The 25574-nt window shown below is 43.6% G+C and overlaps 1 protein-coding gene and 1 long non-coding RNA gene across 2 annotated transcripts; one reads left to right on the top strand and one right to left on the bottom strand.

The window, feature by feature from the left end:
* Positions 1 to 293: 293 nt before the first annotated feature.
* On the bottom strand, positions 294 to 876 carry LOC119251241 (golgin subfamily A member 2-like). The gene is made up of 2 exons (XM_054698113.1): positions 725 to 876; positions 294 to 641 (listed from the first exon to the last, which is right to left on the bottom strand). Exons 1-2 carry the CDS (start codon positions 746 to 748, stop codon positions 294 to 296), a joined length of 372 nt encoding a protein of 123 aa, XP_054554088.1. The 5' UTR covers positions 749 to 876.
* A 977-nt stretch (positions 877 to 1853) lies between these two features.
* LOC129146306 (uncharacterized) lies at positions 1854 to 24878 on the top strand. Its single transcript, XR_008552868.1, has 3 exons — positions 1854 to 2468; positions 10453 to 10558; positions 21017 to 24878. It is a non-coding gene; the product is annotated as an uncharacterized LOC129146306 (long non-coding RNA).
* Positions 24879 to 25574: the final 696 nt, after the last annotated feature.

Here is a 25574-nt window from a genome sequence, read left to right as displayed (position 1 = left end):
TAGGTCGTCAGGGATGCTTAGCTTTGGCAGTGGACCCTTGTTCTCCTCTTCCTCCTTCTCCTCACTGCTCAGTCCATTTACTGTTGGGGGGCAGCCAGAGCAGCAGAGAAGCAGAAGCAGAAGCCAGAGGGGCTCAAAGAACACCTGGGTTCTGAAGCAGCCCTGAAAGCCAGCAACCTCTGCCCCCTCCTCTCTGTGCAACCCTGTGCCAGCAAGTCCCCAAAGGAGAAGGATCCAAGTTGTCCTAAGGGTGGCTTCCACTCTTGCAAACCCCTCCTCTGCTGGAGTCCCACTCACTTTCTCCAGTCCGAGCCAGGAGGTTCAGTGGGGCCGGCAGGAAAGAGTGAGAAGGGATGCTGCTCGCAGTTCTTCCTGCTCCCGCGGCCACAGGGTGTCTGGCACTCCAACTGCCCCACCTGTGTTTCCAGCAGCTCTTGGTTGGCCAACACGACCTCCATCTTGCCCTGCTCTTCTTCGTGCTGCATCCAGTTGCCAAGCTGGGTGTTAAGCAGCACCGGCTTCTGCAGGACGTCCTTCTCGTTGGCCAGCTGCTGGTAGGCGGCCATGTACTGCTGAAGGTGACTAAGGTAGTGGTCCCGCTGCTGCTGCAGCTCCTGAGCGTCTTGATATTTCTCCTCCACCTGCAGGACGCGGGGGGGTGAGGGCAGGTGGCAGTTGGCCTCCAAATTGTCACTGGAACCCAGCTGCCTCTGCTAGACGCTACCTCAGGGAGACCAGTAGTGACCATCACTACTGACCAGTGCTGCTCAGCACTCCTGGTGACAGGGGATTGGAACCCTACTTGTACTTCTGGTGAACAGTACCTGGCTGAGGTAGACACCACTTGTGGCTACAGTAAGCTCCGTTTCCCGTTTGTAAAATAAACCCCAAGGTGGTTGTTTACAGAGGCTGAAGTCTCTTGCAATTGTGCACACGGTTGAGAACCACAGTGATGAGTCCCCTACCGGGCACTATCCTTCCATTGGCTCTAACCTGTAGGCCCCTATCGTATGGGGTCTGTATTGCTCCAGCCTTTGGTTTTGACTTTGGGGCTTTTTGGCAGCTCTCTTGTCTTAGAGCCTGGGCAGGTGGGTGCCACCGTGGCCTATCCTGGCATCCCATTCATGCCCTGTGACTACCCTTTTCTGTTGGGATCCCAGCTGATGTCAGAGACACAAAGTGTTAAAACTTTCTTTGTGAGTTGCTGGACAACACCAACAACAAACAGCTCTTTCAGACACGCGGCTCGGAGCCTTTGGTGCTCCTTTCTGGTGATGTCAGATACAGGACTGTAGGCCCAGTCTCTGACAGAGGTCTTCATCCTCTCTTCCTCCCACAGAGGTTGGCTACTGGATGCTGCTTTTCTTCTTTCAGCTTCTGGCCCTCCTTTCTTCAGAGGCCAGGAACAGAGTCTTCCCCTTCTTTCTTTGGAGGTTGGAACGGAGCCCCTCAGCTCCCTCTAACCCTGGCTTATATCACTCTTCAGGGTGTCCCAACATCAAGTCTGAATGGACCATTTTTCTTTTTTTGTGCAGAAGAACTGGGGTATTGGCCAGAGGTGTAGAGTGAGCAGAACAGACAGACTGACTGAAACACACCAGGGAGGGGAGCAGCTGGCAAGGCAGGAGAGGTCTGCTGTGCCCTGTGGGTCAGATCCCAGCCAGGGATCAAACTCAAGCAGTAGTGATGATGGGTGGCGAGACTTAACCCCTAGGCCACCAGGGAGGCCCTGGACCATTTTCAGCCTTGGCTGACTGGACCACTTAGCACCAATCAGCTCATAGCTTCCACCTGATTGGTCCTGCCATAACCCAGGAAGTGTGCAGAAAAGGGCAGTTCTGAGGAGCAACTGCCTCAACAGACTTGTGGTGGAGTAACAGAGTGGAGACCACCGAGGCAACTCCCAGATCTGCACCCACAAATGGGGGGGGGCAGGCACTGTGGGACTTTGCCACCTGCCCAGGCCCCTTCCTTCAACTGCAGCAGAACTGCTTTCCAGTGCTCTCTGAAGTGAAGGATGCTGAGGCTCAACCCTGTTCAGTGAAGCACAACCCCGGAGCCATGTCTGGAACCAGGATGTCTCCACGTCTCCTCGTCTCTCCCCTAGTGGCTCAACCTCCAGCAGGGCAGGTGACCTGCAGTCCCGGGGAACCCACAACTCCATTTCAGACCCTGGGCACAGGTGGTCACGGACCTGGCAGGACTGCAGGGTCACCAGTGCCCCCCAGCCCTGAGTTGGAGCTACCTATGTCCTGGCCTAAGGACCTTCCTCCCGGAGGCCTCCGAGCCCTTCCCAGCTGGCACAGGACTTACCATCTCCTTCAGCTCTGCCAGCTTCTCCTGCAGCTGGCTGAGTTTTGAGGCCAGCTCCAGCCTCCAGACCTTTCAGAGCCAACTGCTCCCTCAGTTGCCACATCCCACCTTGCCACCTAGCAAAGTGTCTGCTGCCAAGGGTCCATGGGAGATGGGTAAGTGTCCAGTTGATCTGCTTCCCCCCATCCCTTCAGTTTGAGTCTCCACAGAATTTCCTTCCCCAAGGCACCTGTGCACCATCACCACAGTCCCCTGTGCACCTCCCTCCTTCCCTCTGATGCCTCTTCCTTCTTCTCTCCTGCAGTATGTCTCTGATTTATAATTGTCTGTTTTTGTTTTGTTGTCCTTTGTATTGCTATTATTTTTTTTACACTGATGTCTTATTAGGCTCCCCTATATTCCTGTTATAAGTAAAATCATCCTATATTTTTCTTTTTCCTTCTGTCTTATTTCACTGAGCATAATTCCTTCTAGCTCCATCCACATTGCTGCAAATGGCATGAGTTTATCTTTTTTTGATTGCTGAATAATATTCCATTTTATATATATACCACATCTTCTTGATCCAGTCATCTGTTTTTGGGCATTTGGGTTGTTTCTGGTTTTACCCATTGTAAATAGTGCTGCAATAAACATAGGCGTACAGGTGTTCTTTTGAATCAATGTTTTTGTTTCCTTTGGGTAGATTCCCTGGTAGTGGAATTTCCGGGTTGTATGGTAGCTCCATTTTTAGTAGACTGAGGAAGCTCCAGACAGCTTTCCATAGTGGCTGGACCAGTTTGCACTCCCACCAGCAGTGTAGGAGAGTTCCTTTTTCACCACATCCTCGCCAACAGATGTTGTTGCTTGTTTTTTGATATGTGCCATTCTTACTGGTGTAAGGTGGTATCTCAGTGTGGTTTTGATTTGCATTTCCCTGATTATAAGGGATGTTGAACATTTTTTCATGTGCCTGTTGGCCATTTGCATTTCCTCTTTGCAGAAATGTCTTTTAAGTTCTTCAGCCTGTTTCTTGACCGGATTGTTTATTTTGTTTTTGTTGAGCCGGGTCAGTTCTTTGTATAAATTTGTGATCAGTCCCTTATCAGTTGAATGGAGTGCAAAGATGTTTTCCCAATCACTGGGGTGTCTCCCTATTTTGGTTAATGTCTCTTTGGCTGTACAGAAGCTTTTCAGTTTGATGTAATCCCAGGTGTTTATCTTTGTCTTCACTATCACTGCTTTGAGTGATGTCTTTAAAGATATTTCTGAGATATATGTCTTGCAGTGTTTTACCTATATTTTCTTCTATATATTTTATGATTTCAGATCTTATGTCCAGTTCTTTTATCCATTTTGAGTTGATTTTTGTGCAGAGTGAGAGGTAGTGTTTTAGTTTCATTTTTTTACATGTGGAGGTCCAGTTTTCCCAGCACCGTTTATTGAACAAACTGTCCGTGTTCCATTGCATATTCTTTACTCCTTTGTCAAAGATTAGTTGTTCATTAAAGTATGGCTTTATTTCTGGGCTCTCTATTCGGTTCCATTGGTCTGTGTGTCTGTTTTTGTTCCAATACCAAACTGTTTTAATTATTATGGCTTTGTAGTATAGCTTGAAGTTTGGAAGGGCGATACCTCCTTTCTCCTTTGTTTTCATCAGTAGGGCTTTGGCTATTTGAGGTTTTTTGTGGTTCCATATAAATTTCATCAGTATTTGTTCTATTTCTTTGAAGAATGTCATTGAGATTTTTGTTGGAATAGCATGGAATCTTTATATTGCTTTTGGGAGGATGGCCATTTTAATAATGTTATTTCTTCTAATCCATGAGCAGAGACTGTCTTTCCATTTCTTTGTGTCCTCTTCAATTTCTTTTAACAGTGTTTTATAATTTTCTTTGTATAGGTCTTTCACCTCTTTTGTTAGGTTTATTCCCAAGTATTTGATTTTTTTTTGTTTCAATTATAAAAGGGATGGTGTTCTTGATTTCTCCTCCAGATTGATTGTTTATAGGAAGGCTACTGATGCTTCTGTGTTGATTTTGTATCCTGCTACTTTACTGAACTGGTTGATTATTTTGAGTAGTTTTTCTGTGGAGTTTTTAGGATTCTCTATGTATGTTATCATATTGTCTGCAAATAGTGATAGTTTTACTTCTTCTTTCCCTATTTGAATTCCTTGTATGTCTTTCTCTTGTCTTATTGCCCTGGCTAGGACCTCCAGTATTATATTGAAGAGCAGTGGTGAGAGAGGACATCCTTGTCTTGTTTCTGATCTTAAAGGAAAGGCCTCCAGCTTTTCGCCATTGTGAATAATATTGACAGTTTGTTTGTTGTATATGGCTTTTATCATGTTAAGGTATGTTCCTTCTATCCCGAGAATTTCAAGGGCCTTCATCATAAATGGATGTTGGACTTTGTCAAATGCTTTCTCAGCATCTATTGATATGATCATATGGGTTTTCTTTTTCTTTTTCTTGATGTGTTGGATTACACTTACCAATTTTCATATGTTGAACCATCCTTGTGTCCCTGGGATGAATCCCACTTGATTGTGGGGTATTATTTCTTTGATGTATTGTTGGATTCTGTTGGCAAGGATTTTCTTTTTTGTGCTATCTTTGTTTGGTTTTGGTATTATTGTAATGTTGGCTTTGCAGAACGTATTTGGTAGTATTCCTTCTTTTTCAATTTCTTGAAAGAGTTTGTGTAAGATAGGTACTAATTCACTGCTTATTTTTTGGTGGAATTCATTTGTGAAACCATCTGGGCCTGGGTTTTTGTTTTGGGGGAGTGCTTTGATCACTGCCTCAATTTCACTGCTTGTAATTGGTCTGTTTAGTTGTTCTATTTCTTCTTTGTCCAGCTTTGGATGATTATATCATTCAAGGAATTTGTCCATCTCTTCTAGGTTGTTGAATTTGTTTGCATGTAAGTGTTCACTGTAATCTCTGATTACTCTTTTGATTTCTACTGAGTCTGTTGAGATTTCTCCTATTTCATTTATAATCATATTTATATGTGTTTCTCCCATTTTTTCTTTGTGAGCCTGGCTAGAGGTTTGTCTATTTTGTTTATTTTTGCAAATAACCAACTTTAGGTTTCATTGATCTTTTGGATATTTTTTTTTAAATTTCCAATTTGCTTATTTCTGCTTTGATTTTTATTATTTCCTTTCTTCTACTGGCTTTAGGGTTTTTTTTTTGTTGTTCTTTTTCTAGCTCTTTAAGATGTGAGATTAGGTTGTTTCTTTGAATTCTTTCTTGTTTCTTGATGTGAGCTGGATTGCTTTATATTTTCCTCTTATTACTGCTTTTGCTGCATTCCATACATTCTGAAAAGTGATGTCCTCCTTGTCGTTCAACTCAAAGTATTTTTTTAATTTCTTCTTTGATCCCCTCATTAGTCCAGTGGTCTTCCAATAGTATGGATTTCAATCTCCATGAAGTGGGAATGTTCCTTGTTTTCTTTTCATGATTTATTTCTAGCTTGATGTCTTTATGATCAGAGAAGATAGTTGGAATGATTTTGATCTTTGTGTATCTGTAGATGTTTGTCTTGTGGCCCAGTATGTGATCAATTCTGGAGAATGTTCCATGCACACTTGAGAAAATTGTGTACTCAGATTTCTTTGGGTGCAGTGTCCTATAAGTGTCTGTCAAGTCCATGAGTTCTATGTCTTTATTTAGGGTTATAGTCTTTGTTTTTGTCTCATCGATCTGTCCATTGGTGAGAGTGGGGTGTTGAAGTATCCCATTGTATATGTATTTTCTTTCATGTCTGTTTTCAGAACTGATAATTATTGTCTAATATATTTTGGTGCCCCTTCATTTGGTGAGTACATTTCAATGAGTGTTATATCTTTCTGGTGTATTATCCCCTTGATCATAATTTAGTGTCCGTCTATGCATCTTTTTACCTTTTTTAATTTGAAGTCAATTTCAACTGATATAAGTATGGCTGTTCCTGCCTTCTTTTTTGGTCCATTTGCTTGTAGGATTGTTTTCCAACCTTTTACTTTCAGTCTATGTTTATCTTTTGTGGTTAAAATGTGTTTCCTGGAGACAGCAAAAGGTTGGATTAATTTTTTTAATCCAGCCTGCTACTCTGTCTTTTTATTGATGAGTTTAATCCATTTACATTTAGAGTTAATATTGATATGTTGGCATCTGTATTTGCCATTTTGTTTGTCTTTTTTTGTGATTTTATTTCTTGGTTTGTTCTGTTCTTGTTCATTCCTCTGTTGGTTGTGGCTTTAGGACTTGTAAATTTTTTTGGAGTGGTGGTTTAATTGTAATGAATTTCTGGAGTTTCTGTTTGTCTGAGAAGGCCCATATCTTTTCTTTGTAGAGGAAGGAGAGCTTTGCAGGGTAAAGTATTCTTGGTTGGCATTTGCTGTGTTGAAGTTTGCTGAATATGTTACTCTATTCTCTTCTTGTCCGTAATGTTTCTTTGGGGAATTCTGAAGGTAACCTGATTGGTTTTCCCTTTAAAGTTATCTTTTTCTTCCCCTTGCCTGTTTTATTTTTTCCTTGTCTTGGACTCTTGCAAGCTTTACTATTTGGTGTCTTGCTGTAGTTTTCTTTTCATTGTGGTAATTGGTAGTTCTTCTCGCTTCTTGTATGTCTATGTTCGTCTCCTTTTTCATACTAGGGAAATTTTCTTCAATTGTCTCCTTGAATAATTTCTCTGTTCCTTTGTCTCCTCACCTTCTGAAATGCCTATAACTCTTATGTTTCCTCTCTTCATGGAGTCTGATAATTGTCTAAGAGTATCTTCATACTTCTTTATTTGCTCTTCTATCTCTTTTCTTTTGACTCTTTTTATTTCTGTACCTGAGATAGTACTGATCCATTTTTCCATTTCACCAATTCTGTTTTCATTGCTTTTCCCAGAGTTGTTTATCTCCTCTAGTAATCTTTTAATCTCCTGTGTTTCTTTTCTTTCCTTTCTTAAGGTCTCAATTTCATTCTTCAGTGATTATTTGTCTCAAATCATTTTTTCATTTTTGTTTTCTTTCTTTTTGATCATGATGAGCATTAATTCTCTATCTGATAGGCCGAGAAGTTCTTCCATGTCATTGCTGAGCTCTGGTGACTGTATTTCTTTTTGTGGTGTGTCCTTCCCCTGCAGGCTTGCTTGGTTATTTATGTTTTCTTCTCCCTGTTGTTTGCTTTCAATTTAGTTCTATTCATTGGGACATGTGCCACTGGTGTTGGCGAGCATCTCTTTGGAGTGCTCCTTTAGGGGTGTCGGAAACTGTTCACCAGACTGGGATTAGCACTGGTAGACCAAAACTCCACCAGAGTGTTGATGCTGTGTTGCTGGGCACTGTCCCTTACAGTTCCCTCCCTCTGTATTTATTTCGTTCCAACAGGGAATCAGTTAGTTGGTGATTTTGTTCTGGTCATGAGGTGGCACCAGAGACCTGTCCTTGCTGACCTTTGCTTTTTCCCAGTGGTTCTCGGCTGGCCTTAGACTATTTGTAGGTCACCGTGGAATCCTTGTCTTCCTCTGATGGCTCCCGGAGCCGCTAGATCACCTCTGTGGTGATTTCTTCACCGTTCTCCACAGTTCCCATTTGTGGGGTGTGGTGCCTGAAATAGTTCCTCTCTACTCAGTTTCCCACTTGATATGTAGTTTGTTCTTGCTGGGTTTTTTTTTTTTTTTTCCCTCCTTTCCGTTGGTCGGAGAGAGCCTACTCAGTGGGTGGAGGAGGGTAGCAGAGTTCTGACTCTTTCCCTTTTTTTAAAAAAAAAAGAAATAATAAAACTTCTCTTTGGCAGAGACTAAAAGTCTCTGTCTTGTGGGGAAACTCACTGTGTATGTGAATGGGGGAATCTGGTCAAAGTTTTCTCGGACATGACCCAAGAACCCCAACTGTGAACCCAACACCTCTCCAAAATATCACTCCTCACCAATGTCAATGTTATAAAAACAAGCAAAGTCAGAGAAAGAGTCAGCAAGAGGCACATCGAAGAGAACTGGCTCTAACTGAATGAGGCAATTTGGATTATCGAACATAAATGTACATTAGGAAGAAGTAATGAAATTAAGCACAGAGTTTGGTAATTGTGTCAATATTGCTTCATTAGCTGTAAAAAAATACAAAAAAAATTCATGTAAGATGTTAACAAAGTGGAAATGGTGTGGAATAAATAAGAACTGTACTATCTTTGCAACTTTTCAATAAATTTAACAGGTCTGCCATACATCCTTTCAAGGGGGCTCTGGAACAAGGAGCCACAGAGAGTGGCTCAGAGGTGCATTAAAGCCAGTGGGAGCAGCTCCACCTAGGATTTGCGGGCTCAGTGGAGAGTTTGGCTAGGTGGTCTCTGGTCAGACCATTTACCCGTTCTACCTTACCAGAGGGTTGTGGTCGGGAGGGAATGTGTAGTTTCCAGGTGATGCCCAGGGAGGAGACCTGTGGAGTAATCTTTGAGATAAAGGCAGGTCCATTGTCCGACTGGTAATGGTGTCCACCATAGTAAGAAGAGGGTGTTATCTGCGTTAGGGAGTGGAACACCCGTGAGGCCTAGCAGGATGGAGAGTCGAGGATTGGGAGAGGGAGATGAGAGGATCTTTGACAAAGAGAGTAGAAATCTAACAGACAAGAGGGTGATGGAGGGGAGAGAGCCTGGTGAATGAGCAGGTCCTGGAGCCGATGTGGAGAACTAACATGTACAGGTTGGCCCAGTGTGGGTTTCAAGGCCTGTCTAGCGAGATGAGCAGCTGCCGCAAGTGCACGCAGGCAGGGCTGCCATCCTCTTACAGTGGGATCCATTTGTTTAGAGAAATAAACAACTGCTCGCTGGACTGGCCCAGGTTGGCCCAGAACCCCTAGAGCAACCCCCTGTTGCTCATCTGTCAATAACAGGAATGGCTTTCCCGGGTCTGGGAGAGTGAAGGCTTATCTCAGAGAGCTTTTTCTGGATAAAGCAGAGCAAACAGGGTGTAGAAACAAAGAAAAGCATAATCATGATCACTGGGCCTACTATGGGAAGGATCCATGGCAGTAAGGGAGAGCTGGTCCACGTTTGGATGTCCTGGTCCCAGCTTCGGCTGACGAAGTGTCAGTCAGAGGGGCCTTTGCTGGTCAGATGAGCAAGCCCATGAATGTGTTGGAGGGCGGGGGAGACACCTGAGTACACACGATTTCTCACCAAAATCTCTCTCAGACCTTCAACACTTTCTTTTGCTTGCTTTCATTCTAATGCCATTTCATTTTACCCATCCTGCTTTACATTATCTTAAGGCCCTTCAGAATATCCCTCTTCCATACATTTCTTTTTTCAAACACACATACCTCACCTCACTTGCATTTACCAGACTTAGCAAAACCTTAGTTTTATAAGGGAATTGAACACCGTCTAAACAATGATGAAAAAAGGTAGATAGCCACTGTAGCTTTTCATTCCTGTATCCAGTGATTTAATTGGCAGTGAATGTTGTCCAAAGCCTGCATCTGTGAGGTGATATTAATGTTTCCAATTTGGCTAAGGTCACACTGCGGGGTTTGAATCCAGGGAGGAGGAGGGGTGGGTGGCCATCTGGAGAGGATTTTTAAAAGGAGAAATTCCAGCTGGACTGACACTGTGTCAGAATCCCAAGCTGCAAAATCCCTTCTGCACGTACTCCACGACGAGTTGCAGCTTCGGTCCAGGGGACACTGGACACCTAGTTGTGCTCGCTGTGGGACTGAGATTGATCATAGCCTAGGCTTCGTGGAGCAGGAAGATGTGCGGATTTTCCAGCTGAGCAGGTCATGGTGGATTAGGGCTGCTCTGTAAATAACCTCTGCCCACCTTGGAGAGTCCCATTTGGATTCTAATATACTGGTCCCAGAGTCTTTCTTAAGGGGAGCTAGAGAGCCTCTCTATCTGCTCCTTGCAATCTGCACGTATTACTACCTGGACTTAAGCTTTTGCAAGAGCTCCTGCATCCTCTGCACCATCCATGTGCCCAGGAGTGAGCAGCAGGTCTCTCCCACCAAGGGGGCAGAACCTAAGATGGGGGAGAGTGGTCCAGGGTTCCACGCCTCTGGCCCTGGGGCCTCTGGAGGCTCTGCCCACACAGCCCCACACCCCTCTTCTGGTCCTGTACCTGCTCAGCTCTCCCCAACCCCTCCACACCCCACCCCTCACCCGCTCTGCTCCCCTCCAGGTGCTTCACCAGTTTCGTTGCCTGCCTGGTCCTTCACCTGCTCTGCTCCAGGGACATCTGTGCTCCAAGGACATCTGTGCTGCCCAGACTTCTGTGCTGCAGTCCTGTGAGTCTCATGCTACTCCTGGCCCCACTGAGTGGGCCCAGCCCCTGAGCCTCTCCAGAGCCTCAACCTTCCCTGGTGTACTCCTGTTCCCCATGGCCACTGAGTGGTTGTGCTTTGGGGGTGGAGGTCTTCTGCCGGGTATGGCGCTATTTTCAATCTTTGTTGCTCTCCAGTTCCAATGCTGCACAGCAGCAACAAAATTCCAGGATAATTTCTAATACCCTATCTCTGGCCCTGATGATTGCTGAAGGGGCCACTGCACTGAAAGGCCAGCCACGTCTTGGGGGAGGTCTTAGGGGGGTGCTGGAGGGCTGGGGAGCTGGACAGATTGTGTTGGCCCTGCTTTCCTGGTCCCTCTCCAGCTGAGGGCCTGTCTCAGTGGTGCTGCTGTGCTCCCCAGCGTCCTCCAGCTGGAGGACTGACACCGAGGTGCTGCTGTGCTCCCTGGTGTCCTCCTGCTGTGGTCCAACCACAGAGGTGCTGGTGTCCCCCCAGGCGTCCTCCAGCTCTGGGCCTAGCGCGGAGGGTCTGCCCTTTGGGGTGTCCTCTAGCAGGGCGCTAGGACCTGCAGCAGTGGTGTGCTCCTGGGCGTCCTCCAGCTCAGGTGCCTGGCGGAGATGACCCTGTTGCCCGGGGTGGCATCCTTTCCCCTCTTTCGGACTTCCTGCTTTCGCAGGATACCCGGCCTTGGGGTATTCCCCAAAACCTCAGGCTGCAGGAGGTGGGGTGGGGGCATCCTTTCCGCTCTTTTCAACTGGGTACTTTCGCAGGATAACTGGCTTGGGGTATTCCCCAAAACCTCAGGTTGTGGGGGGTGGGAGGGCAGTCCTTGGAATCGGGGTCACCAGGCTCCCGGAAGGTGATGTGCCTCGGCCGCTCCTCCCCCTCTTCTTTGTGGTACTCCTCCCCCTCCTGCTTCCTGGAGCAGAGGATCAGGTAGGTGGCCATGACCTCGTCGTACTTGTTAGTGTCAATGGCCTCCCGAATTTCCTGCCTCTGGTAGCCCAGGCACTCCATAGCTTTGATTATGGCTGAGTCCTGGGGTCTGAGCAATGGCTCGCTGAAGGGCAGGAGTCCCTCGCTCTTTCTGCTACCCAGGCATGCTGTTGGATGCTCTCCAGGGGGCGGCGCCTCCAGGGGTCCTGTGCCAGCATTTTGGCCAGCAGGTCCCCGCCCTGGACTGTGAGGTAGGAGGTCAGGTGGACGTTCCCGCCCAGGACGCGCTCCCTGATCGCCCTGAGGCTTGGCACCCTGAAGGGCAGTATGCCGGTCACAATATGCCCAGGCTCCACACGTCCACCTTGGGGCCGTTGTACCACTGGCCAAGGTAGACCTCGGGGGCCCTGTGTTCTGGGTGACAGCAGCATGTGCTTAGTGCCTGGGGGAAGCCTTGGACGCTGAGCCAGAAGTCTGCCAGCTTGACTTTTCCTTCTCAGATCAGCACAACTTTCTCGGGGCCTCACATCCCGGTGTGCAATGCCCTTGGCATGGTAGTATCTGAGGGCCACGAGGATCTACTGAAAGAGCTGGCAGGCCACGCTCTCCTCCAGGTGCCCATGCTAGCTCAGAAAGTCCTGCAGGTCCTCCCCCTGCACGTACTCCATGACGAGGTGTAGCTTCGGCCCAGTGTCCACCACCTGGAAAAGCTCCACGATGTTCGGGTGATAAAGGGCCTTCATGCACCCCATCTCGCGGGCCAGGAGGCGGAGGTCGGGCAGCTCGGACTTGCGGACTTCCCTGATGAGCACCTTCATGCCCGTGAGCACGTGCAGCGCCAGCATAACCTTGGTGTGGGTTCCCTGCCCCAGCGCCCGCAGCGCCTGGTAGCTTTTTACTTTATGTCCCTGGGGACTGAGGCGATTGCACATAGCGCCTATGCACTTGGACTATGCCGACTACACTCACCAGCCCTGACTGTGCTCACAGCCCTTGTGCTACCTCCGCTGACAAATGACTCTCCTACGATATTAACAAATGTACTAGTATTAATAGTACTCAAAAAGTATTCACTAAACCTCACTAAATACTAACAATGCTAACTTAACTCAACCTGCAATACTAACTTCACTAACCTTACTAGCAATACTAACTACACTACAAATAAATAAAAATACACAATCAAAAAAATTACAAATGAGACAAAAATGTAAAAATATGATAACAATAAACCAATTACAAACTAACCACTAAATTGAAGAATAAAACAGAACAACAAAGACCAATAGAATAAACAACAGAACAAACCACAATTAGAAACTAAAAACTGGAAAAAACAAACAAACAAAAAACCAGAGAAACGACAAAGGGGAAGAAAGAACAAGCAATGAAACAAGAACAGAAGGGAAAATGGGGGAAATCATTCAAAAAATAAAATCAAAAAACTAAAAACTGACATAAAAAAGAAAAAAAAGCCAATAACAAAACAATAAAGGAAAATAAAAAACAAGGAAATAAAAGGAAAAAGAAAAAATAGAAAAAAGTGTAAGCAAATACAAAAAAAAAATCAAGGAAAATAATGTAAAAAACAAAGAAAGAAAAGTAAAATAACTAAAATAAATAGCCTAAACAAATAACTAAATAAGTAAAGCAATAAATAAACCCAAAGAAAACCAAATACCCCAAAACAGGCTCTCACTGTCTTTCTAGTCGTCCGGAGTGCACAGGTCACTGTCCAGAGCTTCCCGGCTCCTGAGGACACAGGCGCAGTCCGGGCGGGCCTGATGGAGGCGGTGCCGGTGCCGTCACAAGGGCTCTTTGTGGCGTCAGAGCCAGAGGCCACAGCCATTGGCAGAGGGAACCCCCAGCGGTTTCTCAGCTTTAAGGAAGAAGCTGCCACTTAACGACAACCCTTGGAATGCCCGAGAGGCCCTTTCATTTGCCCTGAGCAATCCCGTCCTGGGTTTTGGCTTTTCCAGGCGTCCCCATCCTGGCCCCGCCTTGTGCAGATGCTTTACTGTCGCGCTCACACTGTGGGGAGAACAGCAAACAGGGGGCGCAGGCGGTTGGGCGCGCGCTGGGGAGCTGTCCACAGCCTCTGCTGCGCCCGCGAGGGTCCACGTGGCGCGCAGACCCCTCCTGCCCCGCCCGCTGCTCCCCTCAGCAGTGGATTTCAGTCAGTCTGCCTGTTCTGTTCCAGGCTGTCTCTGGGGAATCCTCTCACCCTCCCGCGAATTTGGCTTTTACCACAGTTTTTGTATAAATAAAATAAATCTTGATTAAAAAAAGTGAATAGGGAGGAAAAGCGGCAGGTCCCAGTGAGAACTGGGACACGGAAGATAAACGGGTGATGCCAGCGAACTGCCTGAAGAAGAAACTGGCCATAAAAGAGGACTAGAAGGGAGGGAAGCGCAGAACCCTGCTCCCCTCCCCCGCCCACAGAGGCAGCACTCTCCGACCGGCAGAGAGGAGGAAACAACAAACCAAAACGGCCCACAAGAACAAACGACGCAGCAAGCGGGACCGTGAGTGGAAAGGAACTATTGCAGCCACCACACCCCGTGAACGGGAGCTGAGGCGAACCCTGCAGGATTCGCCGCGGCGGCGAGCGAACGGCTCCGGGCGCCATTAGAGAAGAACAAAGACCCCGGGAGATGCGCACACAGCCCGGGCTGCCGGTAAGCTGGCGCGGGAAAGCGACTCGCTCGGCGCGCTTGAAAAGCAAGTGCAGACCTGGATCGCGGCTGCCCAGGTCCCTGCGCCTGTGACCTAGGCTTGCGGGGAGACGACCTAGGCTTGCGGGGAGACGCGCGGAGGTCCTCACTGAGGTGACAGTACCTCCCTGAGTGAGCAGGAACCAGGCGCCCAGGCACGGGAGCGGTGCAAAAGGCGCCCTTCCCGCGCCACTGAACTGGGCTACAGCCCGCGTCCTGGAACTGAGGGCTTTGAACTGAGACCCGGGGCACGAAAATTTGGGGCGTGGTTTCTCCACGACGGTGGGGCACAAGGCAGACACAGCACCCCAAAGCTGTTGAGGTGTACCCTACCATTCCCGCTCTGTTCTCTGTCCCACGGGGTGGGGGGAGGCGAAAAACAGCCCCCCAAGGACAATAGGAGAGATCTCTGGCGCCACCTAGCGACCAGGAAAAAAAAAAGTCACTAACACCCTATAAAACAGGACATTTCTTAAGACTGCTTGAAAAGGGCAGAAGGTTTCTGGAGGACCCAGTGGCCAGCCGGGAAGTTATTCCACGCCAGGCCCCTTCCGACCAGCAGTCTGAGCCCACAGAGGGAGCAGGCACCCACGTCCGGGGCAGACCGGGTGCGCAGAAGAGTGTGCCTGAAACCGGAGGCGCAGGGACTGCATCCCGCTTCGCCATTTGAGAACAGGGACATTTCTTCAGTAAAAACTGCCTAAAACCAGCAGAAAGCTCCCCCAGAAGACAGAGATGGCTCCTGGAAGAGCCAGAGGGGAGCGGAGAAGTTCACCCAAGATGTCAGTCAGTCCGAGCAACACAGTGTCCCAACGCATACGACAAATTAGAAAACAGACAGTAGGGAGTAGAAGAACCACACGCAACCTAAAAACTCCTCAGGAAAGAAGCACACCACAAAAAGAAAACCACTCCCCAGATTGCAACGACAGCAACTTGGAAGAACTTCTGAGCCTTCCAGAAAGAGAATTTAAAATTGCCATGATTAAAAAAGTGATAGATCAGAAGAAGGAAATTGAGTCCCTAAAGAGGGAAGTAAGAGAAATGCAGGAGATCAAAGAATTAATGGAGGAACTAAAGAACTCTGGGAAAAGCAATGAAAGCAGAATAGATGAAATGGAAGAACGAATAAGTAATCTTGAAGACACAGAAATAAAAAGAACCAAAACAGAAAAGGAAAGAGAAGTACGAAGGAAAAAGAATGAAGAAAGACTTCAGGAACTATCTGACTCCATGAGGAAAGGAAATATAAGAGTTATAGGAATTCCAGAAGGAGAGGAGAGAGATGTAGGAACAGAGAAAATATTCATGGATATAATTGAAGAGAACTTCCCAAATGAGAAGAAGGAGCTGAAAATTGATATACAAGAAGCAAGAAGAACACCAAACTTCCACGACGAAAGGAAAAACACAGCAAGACACATAATAGTAAAGCTCCCAAGAATCCAGGACAAGGAAAAATAATGAAGCTGACAAGAGGGAAGAAACAGATAACATTCAAAGGAAAACCAATCAGGCTGACATCAGACTTCTCTGAAGAAACACTACGGGCAAGGAGAGAGTGGAGGGACATAGTCAACAGACTCCAAGAAAACAGATGCCAACCAAGAATACTCTATCCCGCAAAGCTCTCCTTCCTCTTTGAAGAAAGAATATGGACCTTCCCAGACAAAGAGAAACTCCGGAATTTCATTGCGACTAAACCCCCACTCCAAAAAATACTACAAGGAATCCTAAAGCCAGAACCTCAGAGGGACGAATAACAACGAAAGAAGACCAAAAAAAAAAAAGTTATTAAAAGAATAAATAAATAAAATCAAAGGAAAGACAAACATAATGGCAAATACAGATGCTAACATATCAATATTAACTCTAAATGTAAATGGACTAAACTCTTCAATAAAAAGACACAGAGTTGCAGCCTGGATTAAGAAACAAAGCCCAACCTTTTGCTGTCTCCAGGAAACACATTTAACTACAAAAGATAAAAATAGGCTCAAAGTCAAAGGATGGAAAACAATCCTACAAGCAAATGGGCCAAAAAAGAAAGCAGGAACAGCTATACTTATATCAGATAAAACAGACTTCAAACTCAAAAAAATAAAAAGAGACCCCAATGGTCACTACATTATGATTAAGGGGACAATACTTCAAGAAGAAATAACACTCATTAACATATACTCACCAAACGAAAGAGCACCAAAATATATCAGACAACTGTTGTCCTCTCTGAAAACAGACATCAGAGAAAACACATATGTAGTGGGAGACTTCAACACACCACTATCAACAATGGATAGATCAACAAGACAAAAAATAAGTAAAGAAACTAAAGCTCTAAATAAGGACCTAGAGCATTTGGGCTTAACAGACATCTATAGAACACTAAACCCAAAAAAAACGGAGTACACATTTTTCTCAAGCGCACACGGATCATTCTCCAGGATCGATCACATACTGGGGCACAAGACAAACATCAACAGATACACCAAGATTGAAATCATATCAACCATCTTTTCTGACCACGAAGGCATCAAACTAGAAATAAATCATAAAAAGAAGGCAAGGAACTATCCTACCTCATGGAGATTAAAAGCCACATTACTGGAAGACCACTGGACTAACGAGGAGATCAAAGAAGAAATTAAAAAATTCTTTGAATTGAATGACAAGGAGGACACCAATATCCTAAATGTATGGGATGCAGCAAAAGCAGTAATAAGAGGAAAATATATAGCAATAGAAGCTCACATCAAGAAACAAAGAACTCAAAGAAACAACCTAATCTCGAAGCTCAAAGATCTAGAAAAAGAACAACAAAAAAACCCCAGAACCAGTAGAAGAAAAGAAATAATAAAAACCAAAGCAGAAATAAATGAAATTGAAACTAAAAAAACAATCCAAAAGATCAATGAAACCAAGAGCTGGTTCTTTGAAAAAATAAATAAAATAGACAAACCCCTAGCCAGGCTCACAAAGGAAAAAAGGGAGAAAGCACAAATACACAGAATCATAAATGAAAGAGGAGAAATCACAACGGACACAGCAGAAATCAAAAGAATAATCAGTAACTACTATGAACAGTTATATGGAAACAAGTTCAACAATCTAGAGGAGATGGACAAATTCCTACAACTCTACAATCACCCAAAGCTAGATAAAGAAGAAATAGAACACCTAAACAGACCAATTACAAGCAGCGAAATTGAAATGGTAATTAAAAACCTCCCCAAAAACAAAAGCCCAGGACCTGATGGATTTACAAATGAATTCTACCAAACATTCAGAGACGAATTAGTGCCTATCCTTCACAAACTCTTCCAAAAAATTGAGAAGGAAGGGACAATACCAAACACGTTCTATGAAGCCAATATTACACTAATACCAAAACCGAATAAGGACAACACAAAAAAGGAAAACTATAGGCCAATCTCCCTAATGAACACTGATGCAAAAATCCTCAATAAAATTTTAGCTATCAGAATCCAACAATGTATCCATAAGATAATTCACCACGACCAAGTTGGATTCATTCCAGGGGCACAAGGATGGTTTAACATCCGAAAATCAATCAACGTTATCCAACACATCAACAAAAAGAAATATAAAAACCATATGATAATATCAATAGATGCTGAGAAAGCTTTCGACAAAGTGCAACACCCATTCATGATAAAAGCCCTTGAAATTCTTGGGATACAAGGAACATACCTCAACATCATAAAGGCCATCTATGACAAGCCAACAGCCAGTATCATTCTCAATGGTGAAAAGCTGAAAGCAATTCCATTAAGATCTGGAACAAGACAAGGATGTCCACTCTCACCACTGCTTTTCAATATAATACTGGAAGTCCTAGCCAGAGCAATAAGACAAGAGAAAGACATCCAAGGAATCCAAATAGGAAAAGAAGAAGTCAAACTATCACTATTTGCAGATGATATGATAATATACATAGAGAACCCCAAAATCTCCACAGAAAAACTAATTCAACTCATCAATCAATTCAGTAAAGTGGCAGGATACAAAATCAACGCGCAAAAGTCAGTAGCCTTCCTATACACAAACAATAAATCTGAAGAAGAAGAAATCAAAAAAACCACCCCTTTTATTATCGAAACAAAAAAAATCAAATATTTGGGAATAAATCTAACAAAAGAGGTAAAGGACCTATACAAAGAAAACTATAAAACACTGTTAAAAGAAATAGAAGAAGACACAAAGAAATGGAAAGACATCCCCTGCTCATGGATTGGAAGAATAAACATTATTAAAATGGCCATCCTACCAAAAGCAATATACAGATTCAATGCTATTCCAATCAAAATCTCAATGGCATTCTTCAAAGAAATAGAACAATTATTGATGAAATTCATATGGAATCACCAAAAACCCCGAATAGCCAAAGCTCTACTGAAAAAAAAAAAAAAGGAAATGGAGGCATCACACTCCCAGACTTCAAACTATACTACAAAGCCATAATCATCAAAACTGCATGGTATTGGAAGAAGAACAGACATACAGACCAATGGAATCGAATAGAAAATCCAGAAATAAACCCACAGATTTATGGTCAACTAATCTTTGACAAAGGAGCAAAGACTATGCATTGGAGCAAAGAAAGTTTGTTCAATAAATGGTGCTGGGAAAACTGGGTCGCTACATGCAAAAGAATGAAGCTTGACCACTACCTCACACCATACACAAAAATCAACTCAAAATGGATTAAAGAACTAGACATAAGACCTGAAACCATAAAATACATAGAAGGAAATATAGGCGAAACACTACGGGATTTGCACATCAAAGACATCTTTACAGACACATCACCCAAAGCAGTGATAGTGAAGAGAAAGATAAACAGCTGGGACTACATCAAATTAAAGAGCTTCTGCACAGCAAAAGAGACAATAACAAAAACAAAGAGAAACCCCACCAACTGGGAGAACATTTTTGCACCCAACACTAATGATAAAGGACTGATCACAAAAATCTGCAAAGAGCTGATGAGACTCAGCAACAACAAAGAAAATAATCCAGTCAAAAAATGGGCAGAAGAGCTAAAAAGAAACTTCTCTGAAGAGGAAATGCAAATGGCCAACAGACATATGAAAAAATGTTCAACATCACTTGTCATCAGGGAAATGCAAATCAAAACTACCATGAGATACCATCTCACACCAGTGAGAATGGCACATATTAAAAAAACTAGCAACAACAAATGTTGGCGAGGATGTGGAGAAAAAGGAACTCTTGTGCACTGTTGGTGGGAGTGCAAACTGGTCCAACCACTATGGAGAGCTGTGTGGAGATTTCTGGACCTACTAAACATAGAGCTTCCATATGATCCAGCAATTCCACTCCTAGGTATTTACCCAAAGGACACAGAAACATCAATTCCAAAGAGCACCTGCACTCCTATGTTTATAGCAGCACTGTTTACAATAGCTAAGCTTTGGAAACAGCCCAAATGCCCAAAATAGATGACTGGATCAAGAAGATGTGGTACATATATACCATGGAATATTACTCAGCATTCAAAAAAGATAAACACATGCAATTTGCAGCAACATGGATAGCGCTGGAAGGGATCATGCTCAGCGAAATAAGCCAAAAAGAAAAAGAAAAATACCGGATGGTCTCACTCATAGCAGGAATCTAGAAAACTTAAATAAGGGACCAGGAAAATGAATATAAGAAAGTGAAAATCAAAATCAACAAAAAACTATGAACCAGAGACACTTTCTGGGGGGTGGGGGGCGGGAGGGGAAGGATTGGGGTCAGAATGGGGCGTTTGCAATTGTATGGGGGAATATAAAAATAAAATTTAATATTAAAAAAAAAAATAAAAAAAAAATAAACTATATACAAAAATAAAAAAAAATAAATAAAATAAAAAAAAATAAAAATATATAATTTGAAAAAAAAAAAATAAATAAATCTTAAAAATTTTTTTTTTTTTTAAAAAAGGAGGCACAGTTACTACTGTTGGAGTTAACTAGTAAGGTTTAAATTCTAAAATTTTCAAGAGGTAATTTCAGATTTCTTTTTCAGCATGTCTTTCTTTTTGGGGGCTATAATTGTGTCATGGAGTCTAGTTTAGTAGAAAAATAACATTAAATAATAACACTATATACACAATATTTCCTTTGAGAAGGCACAAACTACAAACACAATAGGTCATAACAATACCAATGTGCTTAAATACTAAACAAAAATGTTAGGAAATTCAGAATACTTCGTTTTTTACGATGCTTTTAACACTTACCAAAATTGATTTAATAGTGATAAATATCAGGAAGTATAAGTATCATTGTTTTAATTCTATGTATATTACATATATCAATATGTGCACTTACAAATACATTAATAAGTATCTGAGGAAGGAGATTTTGAGAAGAGAGGTCAATCATTTTTTCCAAGGTTACCTATATATGATATTCACTCAAAAGAAACAATGACTAATTATTGAGAAACTACACTGTACTTTTGTAGAATTGATAGTGTTCTAGTGATTAAAATATAGAGAGAATGTGATAAAAATGACTTTTCAGTGACAGGGAAAAAAAAAAGCAATATAAATAAGTTTTAAAATAATCCAACAGAGAAATACCAAATGGTTATAGGATCTGTAAAAAGGATCGAAACAAACCAGCTGAATTTTCAATACCATTCAGGATAACATCAAAATATGAAACCCTTAAGGATATTTTTAATAAAATGTATGTATCTGTAAAGCTATGAAAACATTATTCTTTAATGGAAATTATAAGACTTCAATAAATGACAATATGAACTCTATTTGCAGACCAGGATGCATACAGCAAAGTTTGGGAGAAAGCACAATTGCAGAGGGGAGCACAGAGAGGCAGAAAGGACTGAATCACCCTGCAGTAAGAAAAAGGAGGTCAGTGTTTCATGTGGACAAAGAAGAAAGAATTGTGAGATAAGGTCAAAGATATTCGCAGAAACTAGTCACTCAGAACTTCCTAATTCAGGGGGATGGCCTGACCTTCATGCTAATTGTGAAAATGGAGAGAGGTGTTGGCGAGTGGAGTGAATTGAATAATTTGTGTTTGAGAAAAATCTCTTTGCATTGGGGAAACTAGATTGTAGGAGAACAAGAATGCAACAGGAAAACAACCAAGAAACTTGCAGTAGACAAAGAGAGAGGAGTGGGTCAGAGTGGTGTATTGCATAGGTTGTTAGCTAATAGGACTGATGTGGATGGGTATAGAAAGTGAGGGAAAGACAGAAATTAAAGATGCTGCCAAAGTTCCTATCCTGAGCAACTTGGTAGATGTAATTGCTATTTGCTTTTTTTTTTTTAAAGTTTCATTTCTATTTGCTGAATTCAGAGAAAAAGAGTAGATGTTTAGGTAAATAGAAGATTGGTGTAGTTGAAGAGGTTAAATTCCATCTTCTTTTATAAGAAATCACACCACTCTATCTAACAAAGATTATTGATATATAATGTTGTGGGGAAGAATCAAGGTGGAGGCCCTGTTGCAGGGGTGAAAGAGTTCACCAGAGACAGATGGGAAAGACCAGGTGAATTTATTGAAATACACTGCTAAAAGAAGCAGAGGGCGAATCAGGAAGGTTGTACTGCTCAGAGTTTGGGTCCCAAGTCTCTATACTTTAGAACCATTGACTGGTTAGGGTGACTAGTCTTGGGTGTGTCCTGACTGATGATCCGAATCAGCATAGAGGGTCATCAGTTCCGGGGCTTCACCAGCTTAAGGACCATGTTTCCATGGCAGTTCCATCCACTCCCTTTATCATTCCAGCCTCTCCTACTTGCCTGCTGGGTAAGGAGTGGGAGCTTGGTTTTCAAATTCTTAATGATACTTTGACAGGCCAGAGGTGCAGGGGTGAAAAATTTCACCAGAGGCAGACTGGAGAACAGAAAAGGCACATTTGTTCAAATACACTGCTAATGAAGCAGCCGGGGAGACAGGAAAGATCTGCAAGTGAAGAAAGATTTGGGGGCTCCCTTTTATAACTGGTTTTGTCATTTTTGCTTTGGGGAGTAAGTTTTGGGCTGGTTAGTGCAGGGGAGTCTGATCCTGGGGGGTTGATCTTTGACCCAGAATGTGTCCTGGCCTTGCCTCCACATTCCTGGTCAAAGGGATCCATCTTACGGATTGGGACCCAGAGCAGCCTTATCAGTTCTCTCTGTGTTCAAGCCTCCCAAACCTTCCTGCTGGGCAAGGGGTAGGGGCTTAATTTTAACCTTATTTAACACTTCCCCACCATTTGGTTTCTGTTTTTCTGCCACAGTGGATACTTTCCTATATGCGATTTACATTCCCTCTTCCTGGTCTTCACCTGTCTGCATCTGTTAAATTCGGAAGTCTCTACTGACAGAAACAATTCAAAGCATGCACTTTATGACTTAACACTCTTATATCAATAAGTGTCACATAAATTACCAAAAAGAGAAGCCCAAATCCCCAAAGGCTAAACACGGAATCTACATTTTCTTAAGAGAATTTCTGACAATTAAATTGTAAGTTATGGTGAAATCTAAAGCAGCAAAAGGTGTTGAATAGGGTTGCTTTATGTTTTATTGCTAATTCCCTGTCAAAGCCATATGCTTAATTACCAAATATTAAAACATGTGCCCATCAAAGTGTTAGGGGGAAAGGAAGTCCTGAGCTAATTCCATACAGGCTTTGTGGACTCCACCCCACTCCAGACCAAAGCCATCAGGACACTGGGAAAGACAAATTCCATCACCACCAAAAGAGGGTTGCTGGGACCTGAGGGTGGAGTTAAGCAGCCAGGTTTGATATAAAACCAGACACATGGGTCTTGGGGGCCCCCTTCTTGGCTTCACGGCTCTTGGCTCGCGGCCAGATCTCAGAGTACCATTGGGTTTCCAGGTCAGCGGAACGGGTAGGACGCATTTAAGACTTGATCTCCCTATTTTCTCCCTGAGTTGTACATTCCCTCATTTCCCCTTTCCTCAGAGTGCACTCATCCCTCTTGTGGACCTGACTCAGTATGCTCCTGACTACACTGAGCGGGATGAGGAGAGAGCTTGTGCATGGGGATTTACTGAGTTTGACCCCAGCTCCACTTGGAGAGTAAACTCCCATGGGATGATACTCCTCCCTGAGGCCCTGGTATATCCGATGCTAAAACATCTTCATGGAGGATCTCACTATGGGAGAGATGCCTTATTAGAAACAGTGCGCCCATATTTGAAGGACCCATATTTACATAAAATAGCACACCTGGGTCTGTCAACTATGTGCCAGGAATAACCCCAAGACTTACTCCCACCCTAAAGCCATTCGGGTTCAATATCGGGGCAAGTACCCTTTTGAGGACTGGCAGGTGGACTTTACACAAATACTTAGAAAAACAGGCAGTTTCAAATACCTACTGGATTTTGTGGACACGTTCTCCGGATGGGTGGAAGCTTCTCCCACAAAGACGAAGAAAGCTTCCAAGGTGGCAAAAGAGCTGCTGAAGGAGATAATCCCTCGCTTTGGGTTGCCCAGCTCCATCCAGAGTGATAATGGGCCAACATTCATCTCTGACTTTACTCATGCAGTAAGCAATGTGTTACAGATCAGCTGGAAATTGCATGCTGCATGGAGACCACAGTCTTCTGGAAAAAATGAACCACACCTTAAAGAAAACCTTGGCAAAACTGTGCCAAGAAACACACCTTCGTTGGGACCAAGTACTATCCCTTGCCCTCCTCCAGATAAGAGTAGCACCTAGAAGTGGGCTACAATTAAACCCCTTTGAAACTGTGTTTGGAAGACCTTTCCAGGCCTCAGTTTGGAAAGGCGGTCCAGAAATAGCACAAGATTGCCGGATCATACAATATGCGAAACATAGCCAGGAGGTTCTGGCACAACTTTGCAACCTCAAGGATCTCTATGCCTCCTGATCAACCATTGTATCCCTTCCGACCTGGAGAGCAGATCTTACTCAAGACTTGGCAGAGTGGGCATGCCAAAAACCAGCTGTCAGAAAAATGCACTGGTCCACATGACGTTTTGCTGAGCATACATACTTCTTTGAAACTTGCAGGCATAAAACCCTGGGTACATCATTCCAGAGTTAAGCAAGCACCAGAAGGAACTGACCCAGAGACAAAGTCCCACTGGTCTTGTGAACTCATTGAGGACTTGAGATGTATATTTAAGAAAAAGACAAAAACTTGAATGTTACTGACTTCTTTTCCAGTTATTGTTGCAGGATGTCCAAAGATTCACTTTTCTGGATTTTTTTTTTAAGATTTATTTATTTATTTATACAAGCACTGCGTACAGTCAGAAGTGCGGGAGGGTGAGAGAATTCACCAGAGCCAGAGCGGGGAACAGAACAGGCAGAATGACGAAATACATTGCTGAGGGGAGCAGCGGGGTGAGGCAGGAGAGGTCTGTCATGCCATGTGGGACCCTCGCCAGTGGCCGGGGATTGAACCGGCACTGCAGAGGCTGCGGGCAGCCCCACAGTCCAGCGCTCAACCACTGTGCCACCAGGGGAGGCCCGGATTCACTTTTCTGAAGAAACCCTAAGATGACTAACATGATCAAACCAATCTTCTTCCTTTCAAAATTTAAGAGATGTGAAATAACATCTAGAATCACGCATATGCTGGCAGTATTTTTTTTTTTTTTTACACAGAAAGGCTTTCAATCTTGATTTTGGTATTTCCTTTTAACTTTTTGCTTTTTTTTTTAACTTCAAGGTTGATTTTCTGCTTGTTTTTGTTACTTTGGTCTATGAGTGAAACTGCAATTGTATAAGATACCCCATGCGTGAAAAATCGTTGCTAAAGAGCTCTTTGTGTCTATATGTTGTATGTCTGTATGTCCTTTCCTTGTGTCCTTGTCTTGGCCTCTAGTGGTTGACAAATTGGTATGCATAGTTCCTATAGACATTGAAAAAAAAAATTCTTCAGTTATGAGGAAAAGCTAAAGGTTATGGTTTGATTGTCAACATTATAAAACTGAACTAAGCCGGTGCCTTCATAAGATTGAATATTGTTGTTTCTGCTGTTTTCTGATATTTATGGCAAAGCTTCCCAGAAATCTAAATCCAAGTACAAATTTGGTAGCCTGTCATTGGCCGATGCAAGGAAATTTTGTGGAACCTCAGTAGAGCTCCTGAGACACTCCACATTTCCTCCCTTTCCTCCTGGGAAAGGTATTAGATGAATTTGTCCTATTTGGCTTACCTAGTAGAGAAAACTAGAAGGGAAGCATTGTCACTTGGGAAAGCGGGTAACACCTTGACCTGATTATGTATGTAAATTGTCAATGGTGATTGTCGCCTTGTAATATTGTACACTTCAATTGTTTATCAACAGAAATTGTTTCTGGAGAAAATAGGGGTAA

Source organism: Talpa occidentalis, unplaced genomic scaffold (assembly GCF_014898055.3).
Source record: "Talpa occidentalis isolate TD23 unplaced genomic scaffold, MPIMG_talOcc4v2.1 talOcc4.2, whole genome shotgun sequence".
NCBI classification, from domain to species: domain Eukaryota; kingdom Metazoa; phylum Chordata; class Mammalia; order Eulipotyphla; family Talpidae; genus Talpa; species Talpa occidentalis.
Note: the sequence above shows the minus strand (reverse complement) of the source record. Positions and strands in the feature narration are given on the sequence as shown.

Excerpts from the sequence above, each read along its gene's own strand:
- LOC119251241 (XM_054698113.1), bottom strand. The coding sequence starts at position 748 with ATGGTCACTACTGGTCTCCCTGAG. Across the intron at positions 642-724 it reads TCACTACTGGTCTCCCTGAG|GTGGAGGAGAAATATCAAGA; the intron begins GTAGCGTCTAGC and ends CGCGTCCTGCAG.